Genomic DNA, 20390 nt, shown 5'->3' with positions numbered 1-20390 from the left:
TATTTTCATTGCCATACTTTAATAAAAATCAAAGTACAGAAGTACTGAACATCGGATGACCGCAAGTTCTCGTGGAAGGTCACAAGCACTTGTGTAAAAAATACATATATATACCTGAAAGTGAGGTTAATGTACAGATACATATTCTTTTCTGAGACAAGCTCGTGCGTGGATGATAAATATATAAATGACCGGGGATTCATCCTCACTGTAATAACTAATATATTGTAGTGATACACACATTATAATAATATTTGTAATGTATTTATAATTTTCATCCATTTTAATAATTTTATTTTACTATTCTAGTAATATTGCATTGTAAGTACATATTGGACCCTTTTCTGTAATACTTCGATTCTTTAAATTCATATCTTCCCGCACAGGGTTCTTGGGATATTCTTTAGCATGTCATTATGATTACACAATTTTTCTGTACATGTGCACAGATGTTAATGATTTTTTACTTAAGGACAAACAAAAATGATTTTATTAATTTATGTTCTAAAAAAAATATTTTTATGAGTATTTATTGAAGAAATTAATTTATAAAAAGCGACAAGGAAAGTTAATTTGCACTCGATTCTGTCCGCGTATTTGTACGATCGTTACCAGTCAAAAACGAAAGTCAAATCTATGTGGCAACAATATATTGGAATGCCCTCGCGGTCATAGCGATGCAATAAAAATTGCACTATTCATTTATATATTGTCACATTTCAAGTTTCGCACCCTTGTCATTTAGATATACTAATCAACGGACGAAAAACGATAATCTCAGCATTGTTCGTAGGTGTTTCGTTTATTTCTTCTTTAGCCACGGGACTTTCTTTCGAATATTGCCACCAAAATCTTTATCGTCTGCATCTGTAGATTGGTGGCTACGAGCCATAGGTGAAAGGAACTGAAACGGAATAAATCATATCATTAAAAGAGTATCTGCAGGAGGAACAGCTTGGTTGCAAGTGTGAAAGATTTGAAAAACTGGACTAGCACGAAACACGCCTATTTTGTAAAACCTAAAATTTAATACTAGATATCAAGAGTATAAAACTGTAACGTCAACTTGAAGTACATAAACTAGGTGATAGATTTCCAAATTAATTTGTCTTAGTGTCCTATTCAGATGCACATTCAGCTATGTCAGGGGCGGATTCAGCCATTTTAAAAGGGGGTCCTAACACAGGACATAGAGAGGGGGGTCCAACTACATGTCCCAATTCAAATGCATTGATCGTCCAAAAAAAAGGGGTCCCCCCTTTGGATCCGCGCCTGAATGTCATGCTATAAAGCAGTATCAGTGACGTCAGGTGTTGGAATTACGTTATAAAATACGTGTGCCATGTAAAACAGAATCTGCATACTTAGATCAACCCCTGTTTTTGGTGGGTTCATATATTGCTCAGTCTTACGTTTTCTATGTTGTGTTTTTTTTGTTCCGTTGTTTGCCTTTATGTTGTTTTTCGTTTTTGCTTTGATATTGTCAGTTTGTTGTCGGCTTATGGGTTTGCATTTCCCTTTGGTATCTGTCGCATCTCTTTTTGTACACATTGTTCTATCATTGCCTCTTCGTCTAAGATATATATATGTTGTTATAAAAATAAGGTTTTGCAATACTTCTTCATTTATTGAGTGATAATTAAAACATAAATGGTAGAATAATGATTTATCCACGTACCTCCTCGTCCAAATTATATTTTATAACAAAAGCTGCTGAAAGAGGTTTTTGATCTACGTCATCCTTATATTTTTCAAACTGTAAATAAAACAAGTTTTATTTATGAGACAACATTGGACATAATCAGTTGATAAGGTTTGACTAAACTTAAAACCATTTGTTTTTTTCGGTGGTCGTAATAAAAGCTAAATCAGGACATAAGTATATTCTATTCATTCTTAATAATCAATGGTTTCACATGTTGTTGTCCCCGATAATTTTATAGCTTATGCGGTTAGTGCTTTACTCATTGTTGAGAACCGTATACGGTAAAAACTAGCTTATTTGGTATCTGATGGATAGATGTTTGGTTGCTATCTCTTTCACGTTTATAACAAGTCTCCTTTAAGCAATATTATTAGGACTATGTATCTCCCGCCCCAACCAATCCCCTGAAATAATTGCAAGTAAATTCACGATGATAAAACTGTCTTTTGTATATTTGCTAACGACTGTTTCCAACCTTTTGTCTTAGTATATGCATTTATAAAGGCATTAAAATGTTTAAAAATACTTTATCATAGAAAGAGGAATTTATAGACATACCACGTTATCACTGTCCTTAATGTCTTCAAGTGAAAGATAAAGGACCATAAATTTTAGATACTGATCAGTTCTCTGTCCTTGGTAATGAACTGTAATTGATAAACAAGATTTCAGAAATATATGCATATGTAGATCAGTCTTAGATATATGACTTTTTTATTGGTTGTTATTGGCTTTGAACAAGCTGTAAGTAACTGCGAGCAATCTCTGATCTGTACCTAGTGTCTTTTTGCTTTTGGGATGTCTAATTACCTGTCCACGTACACTCTGTGTTTTTGTTGGATGTATTTCTGTTTGTATCCAATTGATGAGTTAAGCCTTTGTCAACTGTTTTTTTTTATAGTTTGTTCTTATTATGTTGTACTGTTACACCACTCATGTTAGAGGAAGGGTTGAGCGCTCATAAACATGTTTTACTCAGTCACATTTTGTATGTGCTTTTACCAAGTCAGGAGCCTGTAGTTTAGCGGTTGCCGTCGGTTCATGTCTTTTACATATTTGTTTTTCTTCATTTTTTTTTACATAAATTAGGTCGTTAGTTTTCTCATATGAATTGTTTTACTTACATTTGTCATTACTGGACCTTTCATAATTGACTATGCAGTATGAGCTTTGCTCATTGTTGAAGGCCGAACGGTGACCTATTTTTGTTAATTTCTGTGTCATTGGTCTCTTGTGAAGAGTTGTCTCATTGGCAATCACACCACATCTTTTTTTTACACACACAGTATGGGTTTTTCTATTGTTGAAGGCCGTACTGTTGTCTACAATTGCTTACATCCACTTCATTTGAACTTTGGTGGAAACTTGTCTCATAGGCAATCCTTCCACGTATCCTTCTTTTGATATAAAGGTGTTGCCTTTGTAGGTTTTTTTTACATAAAGCAGGTCATTAGTTTTTTCGTTTGGTATTTTTACATTTGTCATTTCAGCTGGACTATTTTATAGCTATTACAGGTACAATACAATAGTTTTACCAAAGTTAAGTGTTAAATAATCATGTGGAAAATTAGGCCTCACTATGTTGAGATTGAATTCTGCATTATAAATTAATTGTAATAGATATAATGATCATGTAACCTTTAGACGTTAGAAAGTATATAATAATATCTTACTATCGATTTTCCTTGAACTATTTCCAGATAAAACTTCAGAATTTGGCATAATAGTAACAATATGTGGCATAGTTGTTCTCACTTTAAATTTCACATCATAATCTTCGTGATTTGTAATGGTAATGGTTCCATCACAGTCCTCTTTATAACTGCCTATAACATCAAAATGAGGAAAGAAGTACCATAGACAATAGACCATACTTGATCATTAAACCTCGGGCACATAGGTGTACAAGAGGACATCATATATACAAGTATACACATTTTTATGTTCAATACATTTACACTAAACATAATAATGCATGCACCATGCATGCGTGGTAAAATATAGCAAAATGTCAATTTACAAATTACCATAATATTCAACTAAAAAAGACAAACATAAATCATAAGTACCGTGTAAGTATTTTATTAAAAATAGTGCCAAGTTTTTACTAATTAGACAAGAAGGACCTTTATGGTTTTGGTTTAACTGATTAAAATGTGGTTTTTTTTGTATTGACTTTCTTCGTATACATTTATGGTATAAAATATGAACGGCAAATAAACCTAAAACATATAGATATAGAAGTAAAATCAGGTTTTTAAGTGCCTGGGTAACCATGATTATGAAAATCTATCTCTATTTTTCACGCTTTAAAAAAGCTTTATAATTAGTAGAATGTAAGTATCATCACTAGCTATGACCGTCTCCTCATTTGCACCAAACTTGTTAGCGTGTAGGACGGTCATCTTGATAAATATTACTTGAGGAAAAAAACATAAGTTGTTTTTGTGAGAGAGGGTGATTATCTTTCATTTAAATGTTCCAGATTTGAAATAGCAGGACCAAAAACTAATGAAAAAGAGAACATTTTAGGAGAAAATTGGACCTTAGCACTGGTATTATTCTGATAATAAACATTACTAATAAAATTTAACATGTAAATGTCGGCAGCATACGAAGAAAGGCTTTTAGAAAATATAAATATTAGTCAACCCTTAAAAACACAACTTTACTGTGATGCTTGAAGCAATTTGTTTTTCAGTTTTTATACTACGAAAAAAGACCACTTTCAAAATATGTTGGTGACTATAGATAGATCCAATGTTGAAACATCTTTTGAGTGATGGTTGCATAGGCACTCGTCTCAGAATGTTTTTTTTTTCTATACATACCTTTATATAACAAGGTATATATGAAATTTATTTTCTAAGACTGACGAGTGCCTGTTGACGGTTGTGCGCAATGATATTTCTAGCATGTATACTATTCAAACAGTACCTTCTTCAAATTGTTCTTTTTTGTTATAATTAAATCTTAATTGTTGAAATAAAACACATGTCGAAGAACGACACGGGAATGTTTCTCGAAACTGTCTAGAGATTGGTCCTAGGAATCCTCTTATGACAGAAATGAGGATAAACAGTTAGGACCGACTTACGATATGTCTCAGCATGCACATCGCAGCTATCTTAGGATTATTCTAGCTAGGATATCCTTTCCCTCTAACCCCACTCCCGCCAGGAAAACTAAGCTCCATAAAGTAAATGCTATACCAATACAGGCCAGATTTTGTTTACAAAATTATCATTCTAAATATCTCCTAAAGTTAGGACCATCGATCCTAAGACCATCATAAGACACCTAAATTTGCATCCTTAAGTAAGGACAATACCTAGAATTTTCTTAAGTTGCGACATGTTTGATAAACCCATTTAGGACTAAGATATGTCCTAAGTTGGTCTTAAGACACGTTTTAATCATAAGACTGCTTCGATAAACAGGCCCCAAATTTACTAGCTATGCCCATACATTCTTCAGCGCATGTGAAAATGCATAAGGCTTTAGATCTCTAAACGCAGCTAAACCTTAAATGACTTATTTTGTTTAAGGGAAACAATATTTTCATCAAAATGGCCTTTTACTTTGAAAAAGAAGCAAGAATTAGATGCAATGTAGTATTTCAATTGCATACTTCTCATATATGAAATTAGTTCTTAATTGTAAACAAAACAGAAAACTTTTCTTGATAAATTATAAGTTTATAACTATTTATTAAGACTTAACAGGGGGATTGGATTGTATGACGATTAAATTTACTAAAAATAACTTGTTTACCTTAGTAACTGTATAAATAGCTTAAATTTAAAAACATGAGATTGATAAATTAAAAATCCTTACCGGACATATGAATAACTGAATTTGGTTCAATTTGAATTTTCATATTGAATATTTTCTTCCAGTTGAATATTTTTTTAGAAATATTTCGACACAATCATATTAATTTTATATGCACCGCTACATTCTTAGACACATGTTAGATGTTTGTAAACACACCAATAGATCAATCTATAGAATATAAAATTAAAACAAATCGGGAAAAAATTTGATTGATCCTGGCTCAAACTACTAGTAAGTTAATATTTGGTTCTCATCATGGCTCGATCAAGCATTAATTTGAACATCAATTTTCCTTTTTTTTTTTAAGAACTATGCCAGATCAGACATACTCCTTAAAACAGAGATATATAAGCAAAGAAAACAAACTATATTGATAACCACGAAGGTTATGTAAAAATGGACAATGGATAAAGTTCAAGATGAAGAACATTTTAATATATTCGAACGTTCCATGCATTACCATTCAACATGTTCAAAATAGATTTCTATCATACAATGCTGAAGTGTTCAACACAAGTACTGAGTTCAAGTGGCTTTTTATTCAAGAAAACCTTGAGGTATTGGAACTTATGGCACGGTCTAGTTGTGGCTTAGGCACAGAACATTTTTTTTTAGCCCTTCTCCTTTTTTCCAACATTTTTTGCCAGTTTGACATTAATTCCAATTACTGATCAGTGACCGCTGTTGATAATAAACCTGGAATTGATACGGTAAATAGAAAATACTTAAAATTTCTAGCATATTTATGTAAAATAACCGTAATTAATGGAAACCAAAAAATTATGGATTTTGGAAAAAAGGGGGAGGGCTAAAAAAATGTAACCTGTCCCCATGCAATTACCTAAGGTTCTGATGGATCTTTGCTTCAGGTACTTGTCTTTGATTTTTTTCCAACCCTATAAACCTTAAAAAATTATATTAAGGAATAAAGAATTTCTTTAGAGACAAGTGTCTGTGATGGTGGTCTTTGCTGATAACAAGGATCTGTGTAGTCACGACTGAGACTCTATTCAAACGGAGTATTCGCTTGAAATAATTGTTATCACCATATAAGTTCGTCTTCTTCTTTAGTTACAGAAAACCATCAACATTTTGAAGATTACATTCTGGCGCATGCCTGATTGAGGTTGCTTTTTGTAAATTGATTTCAATTTTTCTTTATTTTTAAGCTTTACAATTTTTATTGAATTTTTAATTATTTTTTTTTTAATTTTTTTTTTTTTTTTAAAGTTTGCAGATAAATAAAAAATCCTATCGATTTTAAATGACCGACTACCTTCAGATGTATTTTTTTTCCATAAGAATTTGCTGTCTCGTTGACGTTTTAATTAAAGGGGCACTAGCTGTCAAATTAGTGGTCACCGATTAATTGACTCAAATTCTCATATTTGATTTATAATAATGTAAAACATTTATCCAAACTACCAAAAGTATAAAATAAACAGTTTACAGAGCATTGGGTAGATAATATGTAGGTTCGTTTCGTGTGTATTTTAGTCCAGATGCCATCTTATCAAGGACGTATATTAGTTAGTTATACGTCCTTGATCTAATTAACTATCGATTTGACCTCAGATGACCAGATAACCGATGTAAACATGAATAAAGATATGCATATATTAAACCAACACGTGCAATTGGATTTTTTTTAGGTCTGTTTGAGTTTATTTTATGGATTAAAAATATATGTTTCTCATTGTTTTTAACCGTATACGAATGATTTTATATGGAGCGAATCAGTAATCAAATGATTTACCGTAGTTTCACTGTCATTGTTGACATTCTTTTTCTTTAAATAACCAGTACAGGTACAATGCATGCGTTGTCAATCTCTAGCAAGGGGTTAAATTGAAGTTCACATGAATACGGATGAATTGAGGTCGACTAATTCACTTGCAAGTGAATGAGTAATTATCAATGTTTCTTCGCTTAATTTGACAAAATTACTTTCAAAAACATGAAACAACCAAAACAATAAAAACATTTATTAGGCTAATGAAATGAATTCACACAAAACAATAGTTCAATACTATTCAATAAACAAATTTAAGAATGACCAATATAGAAATTCAAAAATTGTTAATACATAAGAATTAACCCTAAACCAGTAGAGAAAATATTGAAATACCCAAAAGTAAAAATGGGCACGGGTGGGCGGGTTAAAAAATATTCTCAAAACTACCAAAATGTGTTGATCGACGCTTCAACTCAAATTTAAAAAATAATATATAATAAGAACTATGTGTTTACCGTGTGAAAGCAAATCTTTGAGTGAAGTAAAAAGGTATGTAATTTAACAGGTATATAAACGAAAGAAAGTAGAATTCAACTAACAAACCAATAAAAAAAGTTATGACAAATTCAGTTTGACGAAAAGAATATAGCATTTAAATAAATAAATTTTAGGAACAGAAAAATAATAATTCTAGCAAAAATATAAATTTCTTTCTCAGTAATTAATCATTTTTATTGAAATAAAAATTTCCAAATTGAACCATTTTGGCTGCTAAAAGCGCATTATTATTCACTATTTCACTTTCATTATTGATTGAACAAAAAAAATCTTACTTTAGTTTTTAATAGATCTCGTAGCTAGTGCCCCTTTAAGCGAAATAAGATTTGAAATAATTATTTAATTTTCGTCATCATGAACCCTAACGATTACGTGGCTTTTCCGGAAAACATACTTATCACTAACTAGTGTAGATTTAGAATTCTTATAAATATCTTTGATGCGTTTTTTATCTGGAGATTTTTTACGCATGATTTTAGGAACTATATGACACAGTGTAAACAAATATTACGAAAGTTGAGTCAGACAATTAGGCTTACGTGTAATATATTTGTTATTTAAGTCGAACAGAATCGTATAGCTGATCAATATCGTCTATCTCAAAGAACAATATCGTTTAAATGTAAGTTTTTTCAATTCTTACAATGCAATTCTTATAGATTTTGATTTTGCTTCCTTGTTTTATGAAAAATTAAGACTTTTTTTTTATATTAACACTGACAACAGTGAACAGACTGTTATATACTGTTGTTAAGTGTATAAAAACGACTTAAGGTAGTATCAAAAGAGCCCTCTTTAGGAAAAATAAATGGGTAAGAGCAATATGAAATTCTGTCTTTCAACGCTCCCAGTGAAGCCAGTAAAGGAATATATATTTTATGCAGATTCACAGGAATCCAGGTCCGTTTGCCCTGAATCATAATTGCCCAAACCAATATTTTTCAAAAAAAGTACGGAGAAGTAACCTAGGGCAAACAAACTCTATCATGTCAGACTTTAGGGGACCCCTGAAAACTTGATAAGTGTACTCCAGTCGGGAGGTTTACATGTATGAATTGTCTATGGGCAAAAGGACTCAGGATGAACGGACCCAGGGCGTACATGTTATCAGAGCAAATGGACCCAATACCGTTCCACAGTGGCTATTTTGCCTACACCAGCAAAATAGAAAATATATTATTTAGCGGGCTCTTGGTAAGCAAAAGCCAATTTAACCATTAAAAATGATCCGACTATTATTCCAAAAGCAAAGTTAATTTAAATATTGTTGATTTTGAATAGAAGTTATGTGATTGATTTTGTTTGATTGTGTAATATGTTATCAAATTTATATAGCTTTTGATTTAAAAAAAATTATGAGACTTATACTGATACATGTGTTCAATCTTTACAGGCCCAGTAGCTCAAGTAGGCCTGTACATATTATCCCTAGACTACAGACCAACAAATTCTATCTAAAATTTCCAAAAATTCAGCTCCAGGTATGTTGATTTAAAAGTTTATCTTGAACACTGTTTTTAAACTATTTTATGTACAAATGCACAATGTACATGTATCTCAAATATTGCAGCCATTATCTTATCTATATTTCAAATATTGTACAATGTACCTGTTATCTTACATGTCTTATTTGTATCTCAAGTATTGTAAATGTTGAAAACTTATCTTATTAAACTAAATGATTAAAAAAAAAATTCTTGTATTTTGACAATGCACATTTTCCTAGTACTTTTCAAGAGTGAATATTAAAAACAATTGCAACTCTTTACAAATTTAAAGAACCCGCAAAATAACAAATTCATTTTGTTGCAGGTGTCTGCAAATTTGCCATTGCTACATGTAGGTATTAAGATGTTTTTGAAGATACAACAAATACATACTGACATATATTCTGAGGAAGAAAAATATTTAACCATACAAATAAAATACAAATTGTACATGTGCATATATATAAGAAGATGTACGTGGTATGAGAGCCAATGAGAAAACTCAAGTCCAAGTCACAATTTGTAAAAGTAAACCATTATATGTACACTTTTTTTGCAGACTTGCAACAAGATTGATGAAAATGTTGACTTGATTTTTTGCTTTTTGCTTTGGTTTCAGTTCACACACAAATTCATAAGGAAATATAATTAAAAAACAGTTCATATATCGGTAAGAGAATCAGTACAACACATCATAATGGAATTCATCAGCATTGCTATATTTGGTGGGATTGTTTTCCTAATCTGGTACTTCTGTGGTGGGTCAAGTAACCAGTCTAAAAGAGCAACAGATAAAAACAATAGCAGCACAAATAAACTGTATCCAGATTTGTCAAATCTACAGAAGAGCAAAGCAAGTATGCAACAAAACAGTATATGGAACATGTTTGGTGGTGGAGGATCCGATTATAATGCCATTCTGGACAAGTTTTCTTCCCTGGAGGAAGTACAAAATGCCATTAGGCAAGCAGGATTAGAATCATGTAATTTGATTTTTGGTAAGTGTAATTAAATATAAATTCTGTAATAGAAGGAGGTTTTGAAAATTTATGGAAAACTATTGATAATCTGTTAGGGTCCTACTAAAATGCGCCCGGGAGCGCCCGGGTGAAGAAAAAGCGCCCGGGGAAAAGAAAAAGCGCCCGGGGAAGAACAAATAGCGCCCGGGGAAAAACAAAATGCGCCCGGGGAAAATATATAGATATTTTATTGGCATGAGACAACTTTGTGTCGATGAAATGAAGTTATGTGAATTGATTTTTTTTTATTTTATACAAGTAATTTGCAAATTCAGATAATAGACATTTATAATAAAGCACAAAAACAAGTACATGTATGAATGTTTCAATTTTAACCATTATATATGAATACTATTGTGAAAGACAGATAATAATAGATCACAGTTTATACGGAAGATTTATAAAATGTAAAACTTCAAAAGACATGTTTTTCAAAAGCAATATTTAAATGAAGAATGTTAAAAAACAACTTAAATTTCACAGATAAATATTTATCTAATCAAAATTAAAAAAGTTACAAATGACAAATCAGCAAATAAAGCAGTACTATACATGTACAGTAGTTAAATGAAGGGTGTAAAAAGCAGAAGTTTGGTTTAATTCAAAAACTAAGCATTAAATTCCTGATAAGCATAGACATTAAAAGTCAAAGTTTTAGTTTTATAAAAGATATAAACAACACTTTCGATGTAGCATCATTCATAGTTGCGTTCTTTGTGAAAAAAATCCAACAAAACGTCGAAATAATCGTAACGTTATCGCGTTGCAGGTCGTAAAACGTTGATTTTTGACGTTTTTCACTACCAACAAGGTATCAAATTGATTATTAGACAAAAAACGAAGTCGGTGACCCCATGATTATTTGATATCATTGAAACACAAATTTATGTGTCAACAATATATAGTTTTTTAAGAAAAATCTATGGAGTAGAATTAGAGATTTGGCGATTTTAAGACAAATTTTAGAAGGTTTTTCGCCGATTTTATGTGCTTTCTATACAAATATTCATCCATATTAAATGAAATCAATCTGCAATTTTTCAGATAATAAAAGAGATAAATGAATTATTTTTTCGATTTTCAGTTGTAAATCAACGAGCCAAAGTTGTATGCAAATTTTTAGCAAAATCTGCGACATAGCCCATTTACTGTCCCTTGACCTTAAGGACAAAACAAGCAATATTTTTTTTTTTAGGAAAAAAAATATTGTTATAAAATATTTTTATTTTTTTCTCCCGGGCGCTAATTTTCCTTCCCCGGGCGCTTTTTCCTTTCCCCGGGCGCTTTTTCTTTTCCCGGGCGCTCTCGGGCGCTCCCGGGCGCTTTTTAGTAGGACCGATCTGTTATAATGGTAAGATAAATGAATTACATGTTACATTTGTACATGTATAACAATGTACAATGTATAATGTTGCAAGTGCACTTGTATACACCCAAGTAATTGAGCAATCACACTGTTGTTTTATGGCTTTTATTAAATGTAAAAAGTAAATGGTGAGTAATATATAGTATACATATGTTAAAAAAGGTCCAAGTTTGTTACCCCACAGATTTTGAGCTTCTCTGTTATATAAAGAAGAATTGTTAAAGTAAAATCAAGCACACAACATTTATGATTCTTATTTATTCTGTTACAAAACTCATTAACTATAAGACTAAGATGACAATTGCATTATAGGAATGGATTATACAGCAAGCAATCTTCAACAGGGCATGAGAACTTTTGGAGGCAGATCATTACATCAAATTGTTCCTTATGAAATGAACCCTTATCAAAGAGTATGTTTAGATGACAAATATAAATATTTATTGCATGTACCTTTAATTCTAGTTAGATAGACAACATTGATTGTGAAAACTTCATTTCATGCTAGAAAACTTGGTGTATTCATTAATTTAGAATATCATTATACATTAATGTACTGTGGTAGCTTTTAATAAAAAAAAAATGATAATTTGGCTACTTATTTATGCATAAATAAACATAAATATTTATATGTAAAAAAAGTGTATAAAGTCATGTTGATAAATCTGTAAAGAGAAATGAAGTTTTCACAATCGGCTAGTATTGTTAAATGTTCCCTTAACCCTGAATCTATTTACGTTGTTATCATTTAACACTGTGTATAAAGGACTAACAATAAAACACATTACTATTTTCCTAGGAATAGATTTTACTGTCAGCAACTTACATCAAGGCCGTATTACTTTTGGGGGTAACAGCCTACATGCAATTGAACCAAGATTTATGAACCCTTATCAACAGGTATACTTTAATTTCATTATTGCATGTAAGGTTGCTTCAGAAACTTGGTGCAGTTTGTTAGACAGTTAAAAAAATTAGTAAACCCCAAAAGTTTGCCAATATAAAAAACTTTGATTTTTTTTTTACTTTCATTCAAAATTAGTTTCAAGTTTCTTTATGAAATTTTTCAATAAAATGTGGATTCACTGACATTTAACTGAATTTTACCCTACATAACAATGTCACTTTTAATGTGTTATTATTATTTAAAGAAATAATACTTCTTGTTTCAAGTCTTGCATTATATATATATATTTTATATCAAATATTTTCTTCATCTTAAATTATATTCAAATATGTATATCTAGTTAAGTTGGTGCTACATTGTACATGTATATCTCATTCAATCGTAATGTCCATGTAATTGGTTAATAGCTTTCTTCATAAAATCAACATTTTGGTTTTCAGACATCTTCTGTGCTACAAATGAGATCTTCACACAAGTCATGGCTGATAATACACATGTAAACGTCTCTCAGTATACACATGCCTTTGTCTTTTAATATGAATTTGAATTTATTTACAATTTCGTGAATTGGACAATTTAGAGCTTGACATCTATGATATATCTGTTGTTGAAGACCAATAATGTGCATTAACCTCTATATGTCTTTTGGTGTTGTGTTACTTCCTTGTGGTGGTATTGACATACACCAACCATCTCCTTTAACCTGTTGATAACTTATGATACATTTATGATAAAAGCTTCTATATATGGAAAAGAATTATCAAGTAATTTTTACCTCAATTGATGTCTTGAATGTATGCACTTGATAATATCCTTCTTTTCAACTTATTAATTATTTTACAACAACTTTTTGTGTTGATAATGAAATATGATTGAAGCAGTTGACATCAGTAAATTTATAATCATTTTACATTTCCAGGTAATCTGTATCCTTGGAGAAACCTTAGAACCATTTGATGATGATGGTATCATTCCTGCCTTTGGATTTGGGGATGCTTCTACAAAAGATAGATCAGTCTTCTCATTCAGGTCTCAGGTAAAAATAATTACTGATAAACTTCCAAGTTTAAAATAAAGAGGTAAATAAAATTGAGAATGGAAATCAAATGAATCTATGTAGTATTTGCCAAAATAGAAGTAAAGTACAGACTTTTAACATCTTTATCTGAGGACTATCTAAAAAATTGCTCAGTCAATACCTTGGAATCCTATTTACATATTAAAAGCATTTTAGTATTAATGAGAAGCAGCAGATACCAAGATATTCAAAACTCTTCAAATCAATGGTAAACTATCAATACCATGAATGAAAGACGAAATTTTAAAAATACAAACCAGTCAACTAAACACTATATAGAAAACATAGACTAAGCAATATTAACCCTTCCAAAAAATAGATTGTCCTAAGAATTAAACAGATCATCATTTTGCTCTTCACTTTTCTTGCAAGTTACAACAATAGAAAGGGACCTGTTATTTGTACATGATTGACAATGTTACTGTTGACCTTTTTCACTGGTTTCAGAGGAAACAAATAATGTATTGGAATTTGCTGTGGATTTTTACATTTCTTTTTTATGCCCCACCTACGATAGTAGAGGGGCATTATGTTTTCTGGTCTGTGGCTCCGTTTGTTCGTCCGTCCGTCTGTGCGTCCATCCGTCCGTCCCACTTCAGGTTAAAGTTTTTGGTCAAGGTAGTTTTTGATGAAGCTGAAGTCCAATCAACTTGAAACTTGGTACACATGTTCCTTATGATATGATCTTTCTAATTTTAAAGCCAAATTAAACTTTTGACCCTAATTTCACGGTCCACAGTGACCACTGAACATAGAAGATGAAAGTGCGAGTTTCAGGTTAAAGTTTTTGGTCAAGGTAGTTTTTGATGAAGTTGAAGTCCAATCAACTTGAAACTTAGTACACACGTTCCCTATAGTATAATCTTTCTAATTTTAATGCTAAATTACATTTTTAACCCAATTTTAATGTCCATGGAACATGGAAAATGATAGTGCGACTGGGGCATCCATGTACTTTGGACACATTCTTGTTTTTAATTTATTTTATGGTTGTGACAAAGTCTGCATACAAGCTTATTGACAATTAGAAATTCATGTATCCACAAAATCCATGAACATTGGTATTCCAGGAATAATAACGCATTCACAGTAAATGACATGCATGCATTAAGAGTGAACAAAAATACAATAGACAACTTTTGAGTTCGATGCATTTCTGTCAAAAACTCTTGTTTTAGTGAACGTCATTTGTGCGTTTAGGGGCGTAGTCACTTCCATTCCAATGTTGAGCGAGTGGTTGGAAAACTATAATTCTATATTGTACGAATTATTTGGCAAATTGAATTCTCAAAATTGACAATCAGCATTGCTGTCATTAGGGAATTGTCATTAAGTACCTACAGAACAGCCATTATTTCTAGTTTATCCTGCACAATGACGATCACTCAGACGCTTGATTAACGTAAATAGTGCAGGGATACATTTGACCCCCTCTATCTGGTAAATGACGTCATAAAGGCGCGTATAATTGACGAGTTTTTTTCCGGTGACGGTTGAACTCGAAAGTGGTCTATTAAGTTGTGTTATATTTTAAAAACATAGCAAAACAATCTAATGTTTTATCAAATAATCAACTAATACATTTACTAATTAATTTTTCTTTTTTCAGGGGTACTGTAATGGTTTCCATGATGTTTTAAATGCTTATAATGAACTAACACCTAATGTAAGGTTGAGTGGACCTACTAGTTTTGCTCCATTGATACGTCAGGCTATAGATACAGTGAAAAAAACTAAATCAGTAAGTTTGTGTTTGAATTATATACAAATGTATATAGTTACAAAGGTCATGTGTTATTGAAAAGATGTTACTCAAATTATCTAGTACTACTGTAGAAAATTTGGATGAAAGACTGAAAATAGCTGGATTACAAAGAATGTTTATTTTCATTATACAATGGATCATGGTCTGAAATTGCTAACAACAATTTAAATAGGTTGAAATATAAGATAATAAGATAAATTCCTAATCAAATGTACAGAACCTCAGTATTTCAATGATCTGGGATGACAAACTGCAGAAGACATTGATCACACAAAACTGGTACTGTAGTTTGAAATTTGTCATAAAAATGACTGAGTTCTCCAGTCTTGAAGAATAGAAATATTTTCTGTTAACAATTCTCAAATAGCATATTGTTTATAAAACAGCTGTCAACTGTCAACAGTAAGCAAAATCTGTACAGTATGTTAAGTTAAATATAGGCACTGGGATGACAAAATATGAAACAAATCAAAAGTATCAAAATTAAAAATACTAGTTAATAAATAATAGTCTGTTATTATGTTTTAATGAAATGAAAGGTGTTCACTCTACTGCTTCCTTTAAAAAAACATAAAAAAACAAGCATATAAAAGATATATACTTACATTGTACAATATTAAGTACATGATTTGAGATACAATAATTGATTTTATAGGATTTTTCCTCATTTAACGCAATCCATATTCATGATATTAGATATACACTAATCTCTGTGATCACCATTTATATTTTCTTAATATTTTTTTTTTCCAGTATCACATACTTGTGATAGTGGCAGATGGACAAGTGACAAATGAAAGGGAGACAATAGATGCAATCGTTGAAGCTTCAAGATGGCCGTTATCAATCGTAATGGTTGGTGTAGGAGATGGACCCTGGGAAACTATGGAAGAATTTGATGACAGAATCCCAGCACGAAAGTTTGACAATTTTCAATTTGTAGAATTTCACAAAATAATGTCTACAGCTAGAAACCCTCAAGCTGCATTTGCTCTACATGCTTTAATGGAGATTCCAGATCAATATAAACTCGTCAAAAAGCATGGTCTTTTAAATTTTTGATCATGTCTAGATTTTTTATGAGACAAGAATGATGAAATATGTTTATCATGTGTTTTAATGGTATCTGAAAGTCTAATGGACAGAATCAAAAATACATTGCTATCACTTCTTTGTTAGTGAAAGTTAGAAAGATGTGAAAGAATGAGTGATACAAATGTTTATCATGCTTATAGTGATGTTAATAAGTTCATATATTGGAAAACAGTGCAATGTGTTGGGTAACCAGGAATGCACTAGACTTGTCCCCAGTTCCAATCTTTGCTACCTGTTATGAGTGTCAGAATGAGTAGAATTAGTTAAGGAATTTTGAGCCTTGAATCTTTCTTGCTTTGGGAGATATAAACAAAATTGAGATGGAATGGATTGTAAAAATGTTCATGGAAATCAGTAAAAATTGGTTGTTTATTTAGAATATTTTCATTTTTTATTGGAATTGACCTGAATTTATCAATTTTAACCAAATTAATGTTATCTATATGGTCCAATGAAATTATTAAGAATAATGCTGACCACAAAAAGATATTTCTTAAATACTGTAAACCAAATTATTTTCCATTACACTTTTTATTTTGTTAACCCTTTGTAACAGATTTGCGTCAAAAGATCTATATGATTTTATAAATAAGAGAAGATCCAAGTTATTCATAACAATTTATACTTTTGCTATTTTTTTACATGGGGAAAGTCCACAAAAAATGATTGGTTATGAAAATTGGTTGTTTTACTGTAAATTAATCTTAATCATGTCTTGTGTTTGTGTTATGTTTGTCAGAAATTGGTCTCTACATTAATATTTAACCTCAAAATGACAATGACAAATATTTTTTTAACATACATGTTTTATATGAATTTAACTTTTGTATGTGATGAAAACTAAATATTTTTATATGATAGTGGTATTTTTTAAAACTTTAAGACCACTTTTTTTGTTAATCTTTTCAAAATCATGCCTAAATTTGTCATTTTGCTGATTACAAATCAGTGCTTAATTTAAGATCAAAATGTAAATTGAAAGATGTTCAGTTTTTGTTATGCTTTTAGATACTCCACTAATTTTGAAAAAATAGTATAGAAGTTGATCAAATTTCATTTCTGGTGAAACAGTTTTTATAAAGTTTCAGCCCTTCAGAAATTAACCCAAACTTATATAGTTTGTCCTTAACCTCATATCATTATTCAAGAATTTAAAAACAAAAATTTTGTCATATATCATTAATTAGAAATAGAAATACCACCAACATAGTATTTACTTAAAGCTTAACTCAAACCTCGCCCATCTCACTGGACCACTTATTTGGACCTCATCCCCATTGCTGCATAAATACCTACATTTTCATTATATTGAGAGAGATGTATCAGTTATATTTTTGTGCGCCTGTTGTAAACTATACATGCTGCTATGGCACTCTGACTTTTCCCCCATAAAACATTATTTTCATATGTCAGTGGTTCACTGAAGGTTTCTTTTTTATGTGCTTAAAAGAAACCATTTGATAACAGACACAATTTCATTTGTCTCAATGTTCTGAGATTAAAATCTACAATTTCCAAACCATTTGTTGTCTTTTTGTTTGTTGTTTAAATATATTTGATGTATCATATTTGTTTTTGTTATTCCACATTCCAGTTGGAAAATTTTAGGAAAATATACAAAATGATTTTATTTTCTTAAAGTGTCTACTTTAAAATAGAACACAGCAACACAATTAAATTGTTAAGTCTTTAAAATGACATCAAATTATTAAAGCAGAATTATCTTTTTTGTTTCAAAAATAAGCTAATTGTAGGAATTTTGGCATACATTAACACAGAGCACAATTGTCGTCCAAAATATTTTTTTGCCAATGAATAAATAAAAATAAAATACACTTAATGTTTTAATGTTTTTTGGGCGATTATCGTGCTTTATATTATTTTTTAAACATATATAAGTCATATAATTGAGATTTAGCTTAATTTCAATATTATATTGAATTTTCTGTCATTTTATGGTTATATAACTCATGTAAAGGGTATATATTTTAATAAAATTAGCCTTATTTGATCATAATCATGCATTCAACATTTAATGTTAAAATCTCAGGAAGTTTCTTATTTCTTTGATTTAAGCCACAAGCAAAGTTGTCCTTTGGTTGTATGCCAATCATATGAATTATACGTTCCTTTGGTTATATGCTGATCATATGAATTAAAAGTATTCCATTTAAGATATTTTAACCAGTTATCTGTTTAATAATGAAATAATGTTATATGTTTATAAAAAGTTTGCTAATCAACTGTTAAATAAATATATTTTGAAAATAAAAGTTTTAAATTACTTTTGGCCTTGCTTCACTTTGTGTCTCTTGTCTGTTCATCCATCTTTAAAAAATTATCTCTGAAACTACTGAACCAAAAAACACAGAACACTTCCTGAATGTTCCTTTGGGTATTTAGTTGAAAAGTTGAGTCCCGGGATTTGATCCATCATGGTCGCTGTTGCTAACAAGAACATGGACTAAAAGCAGTTTGATCCACAGGTCAAGGTATATTTCTCCTGACAAATCGAAAACCAATTTTGGAGTGATTGCCATAAATATTTACATCTCAAAAACTAAAGCAAATCTCACACTCTTGGGAGCCTCTTTGATTAGATTTATTAAAGAAGTTGTTGTATGATTGCTTTTAAAACCACTCTCCACAAGAGACCAAATGATACAAAAATTAACAACTATAGGTCACCGTATTTACTCTCGTCTAAAAAGTTAAGGCAACAGTAGTCACATTTCAAAAATCCCCTTATATCTGTAGCCAATGTGGCGTAAGCAAACGCACATCAATACAGAAAGTAAAACTAAGTTTTAAAGATGTTTGATATAGATGTTAGATTAGTTAACAGAAGAAATTAGGCATAAAGACAGTGGTCAACATAAATTGATTAAAAGTAAAATAACAAAAATATCGAATTCCAAGGGACATTCAAAACAGAAATTCCCTAATCAAATGACTTAATCAAAAGCTCAAACACATCAAACGAATGGAAAAAACTGTAAACTTGGTGAGACATTTCCTTATGTAGAAAATGGTGTTTTAAACCTAGTTATATATATACATGTATAGCTAGCTAAAGCTCTTACTTCTATGAAACATTGAATTTTATTATATTGACAACAATGTGTGAGCAAGACAAACAGACATACCATGTAAAAATCTCAAAAATTGGCGTACTGCAGACAACGTTGTAATATAATCTTAATCACTATAAAAGCAAATAACTGTTTCAACAAAGAAACACCAAAATTGCATATACACAAAGGACAGAAGCAAAAATGATGGACAAGAATTCAAAACTGAATATTGCACAATGGTGGGATGTATAAGTACTAGACCACGTCATAAGTATTTCATCAAAATGGACTAAACAATGAAGGTTTAAAAAATACAAGCATGTATTATATTTAAAAATGTATAATATTAAAAGGAATACTAGCAGTTGAACAATGTCTAATCCCCCATTTTGTACAAAAGGAAATGCCTGTACCAAGTCAATGACAGTTGTTTTCTAGTCGTTTGATGTGTTTGAGCTTTACATTTTGCCATTTGTTGAGGCATAAACCGATTTGAATTTCAATGGAGTTCGACATTTTTCTACTGAAATGCCAGATTCTAACCTCAATTAAACTGATCAAAATATTATGTCTTCATTATAGGAGAATCAACCATAATCCCTATTGATTATAGGGTTTTAGAATTATGCTATAATAATTTATACAAGAGGAACATTACCCGTAAAATTCAAACAACTGGTTTTTAAAATGGACGAATTTACAAGGTATGGGCTCAATAATATGTATCATCGTTTCGTGTATATTTGAGTTTAGACGGCATCTAT

The 20390-nt window shown here is 30.7% G+C and overlaps 2 protein-coding genes across 4 annotated transcripts; one reads left to right on the top strand and one right to left on the bottom strand.

Annotated features, from left to right (window-relative positions):
* Positions 1–514: 514 nt before the first annotated feature.
* Positions 515–5701, bottom strand: LOC134693107 (uncharacterized). Its single transcript, XM_063553815.1, has 5 exons — positions 5543–5701; positions 3379–3531; positions 2264–2352; positions 1679–1756; positions 515–904 (listed from the first exon to the last, which is right to left on the bottom strand). Exons 1-5 carry the CDS (start codon positions 5583–5585, stop codon positions 803–805), a joined length of 465 nt encoding a protein of 154 aa, XP_063409885.1. The 5' UTR covers positions 5586–5701; the 3' UTR covers positions 515–802.
* Positions 5702–8296: 2595 nt separating this feature from the next.
* LOC134693751 (uncharacterized) lies at positions 8297–18837 on the top strand. Of its 3 annotated transcripts, XM_063554660.1 has the most exons (8): positions 8302–8457; positions 9229–9316; positions 9648–9674; positions 9942–10320; positions 12507–12607; positions 13534–13650; positions 15302–15433; positions 16211–18837. In XM_063554660.1, the coding sequence occupies exons 4-8, from the start codon at positions 10020–10022 to the stop codon at positions 16517–16519; spliced, it is 960 nt and encodes a 319-aa protein (XP_063410730.1). In that variant the 5' UTR covers positions 8302–8457; positions 9229–9316; positions 9648–9674; positions 9942–10019; the 3' UTR covers positions 16520–18837. The 3 variants fall into 3 exon arrangements, with proteins under 3 accessions (XP_063410729.1, XP_063410728.1, XP_063410730.1); XM_063554659.1 differs by lacking the exons at positions 9648–9674; positions 12507–12607 and adding an exon at positions 12020–12120 and having other exon boundaries at positions 8297–8457; XM_063554658.1 differs by lacking the exon at positions 9648–9674 and having other exon boundaries at positions 8298–8457.
* The last annotated feature ends 1553 nt before the right edge of the window (positions 18838–20390 follow it).

The sequence above is a fragment of the Mytilus trossulus genome, chromosome 12 (genome assembly GCF_036588685.1).
Source record: "Mytilus trossulus isolate FHL-02 chromosome 12, PNRI_Mtr1.1.1.hap1, whole genome shotgun sequence".
NCBI classification, from domain to species: Eukaryota; Metazoa; Mollusca; class Bivalvia; order Mytilida; family Mytilidae; genus Mytilus; species Mytilus trossulus.
Note: the sequence above shows the minus strand (reverse complement) of the source record. Positions and strands in the feature narration are given on the sequence as shown.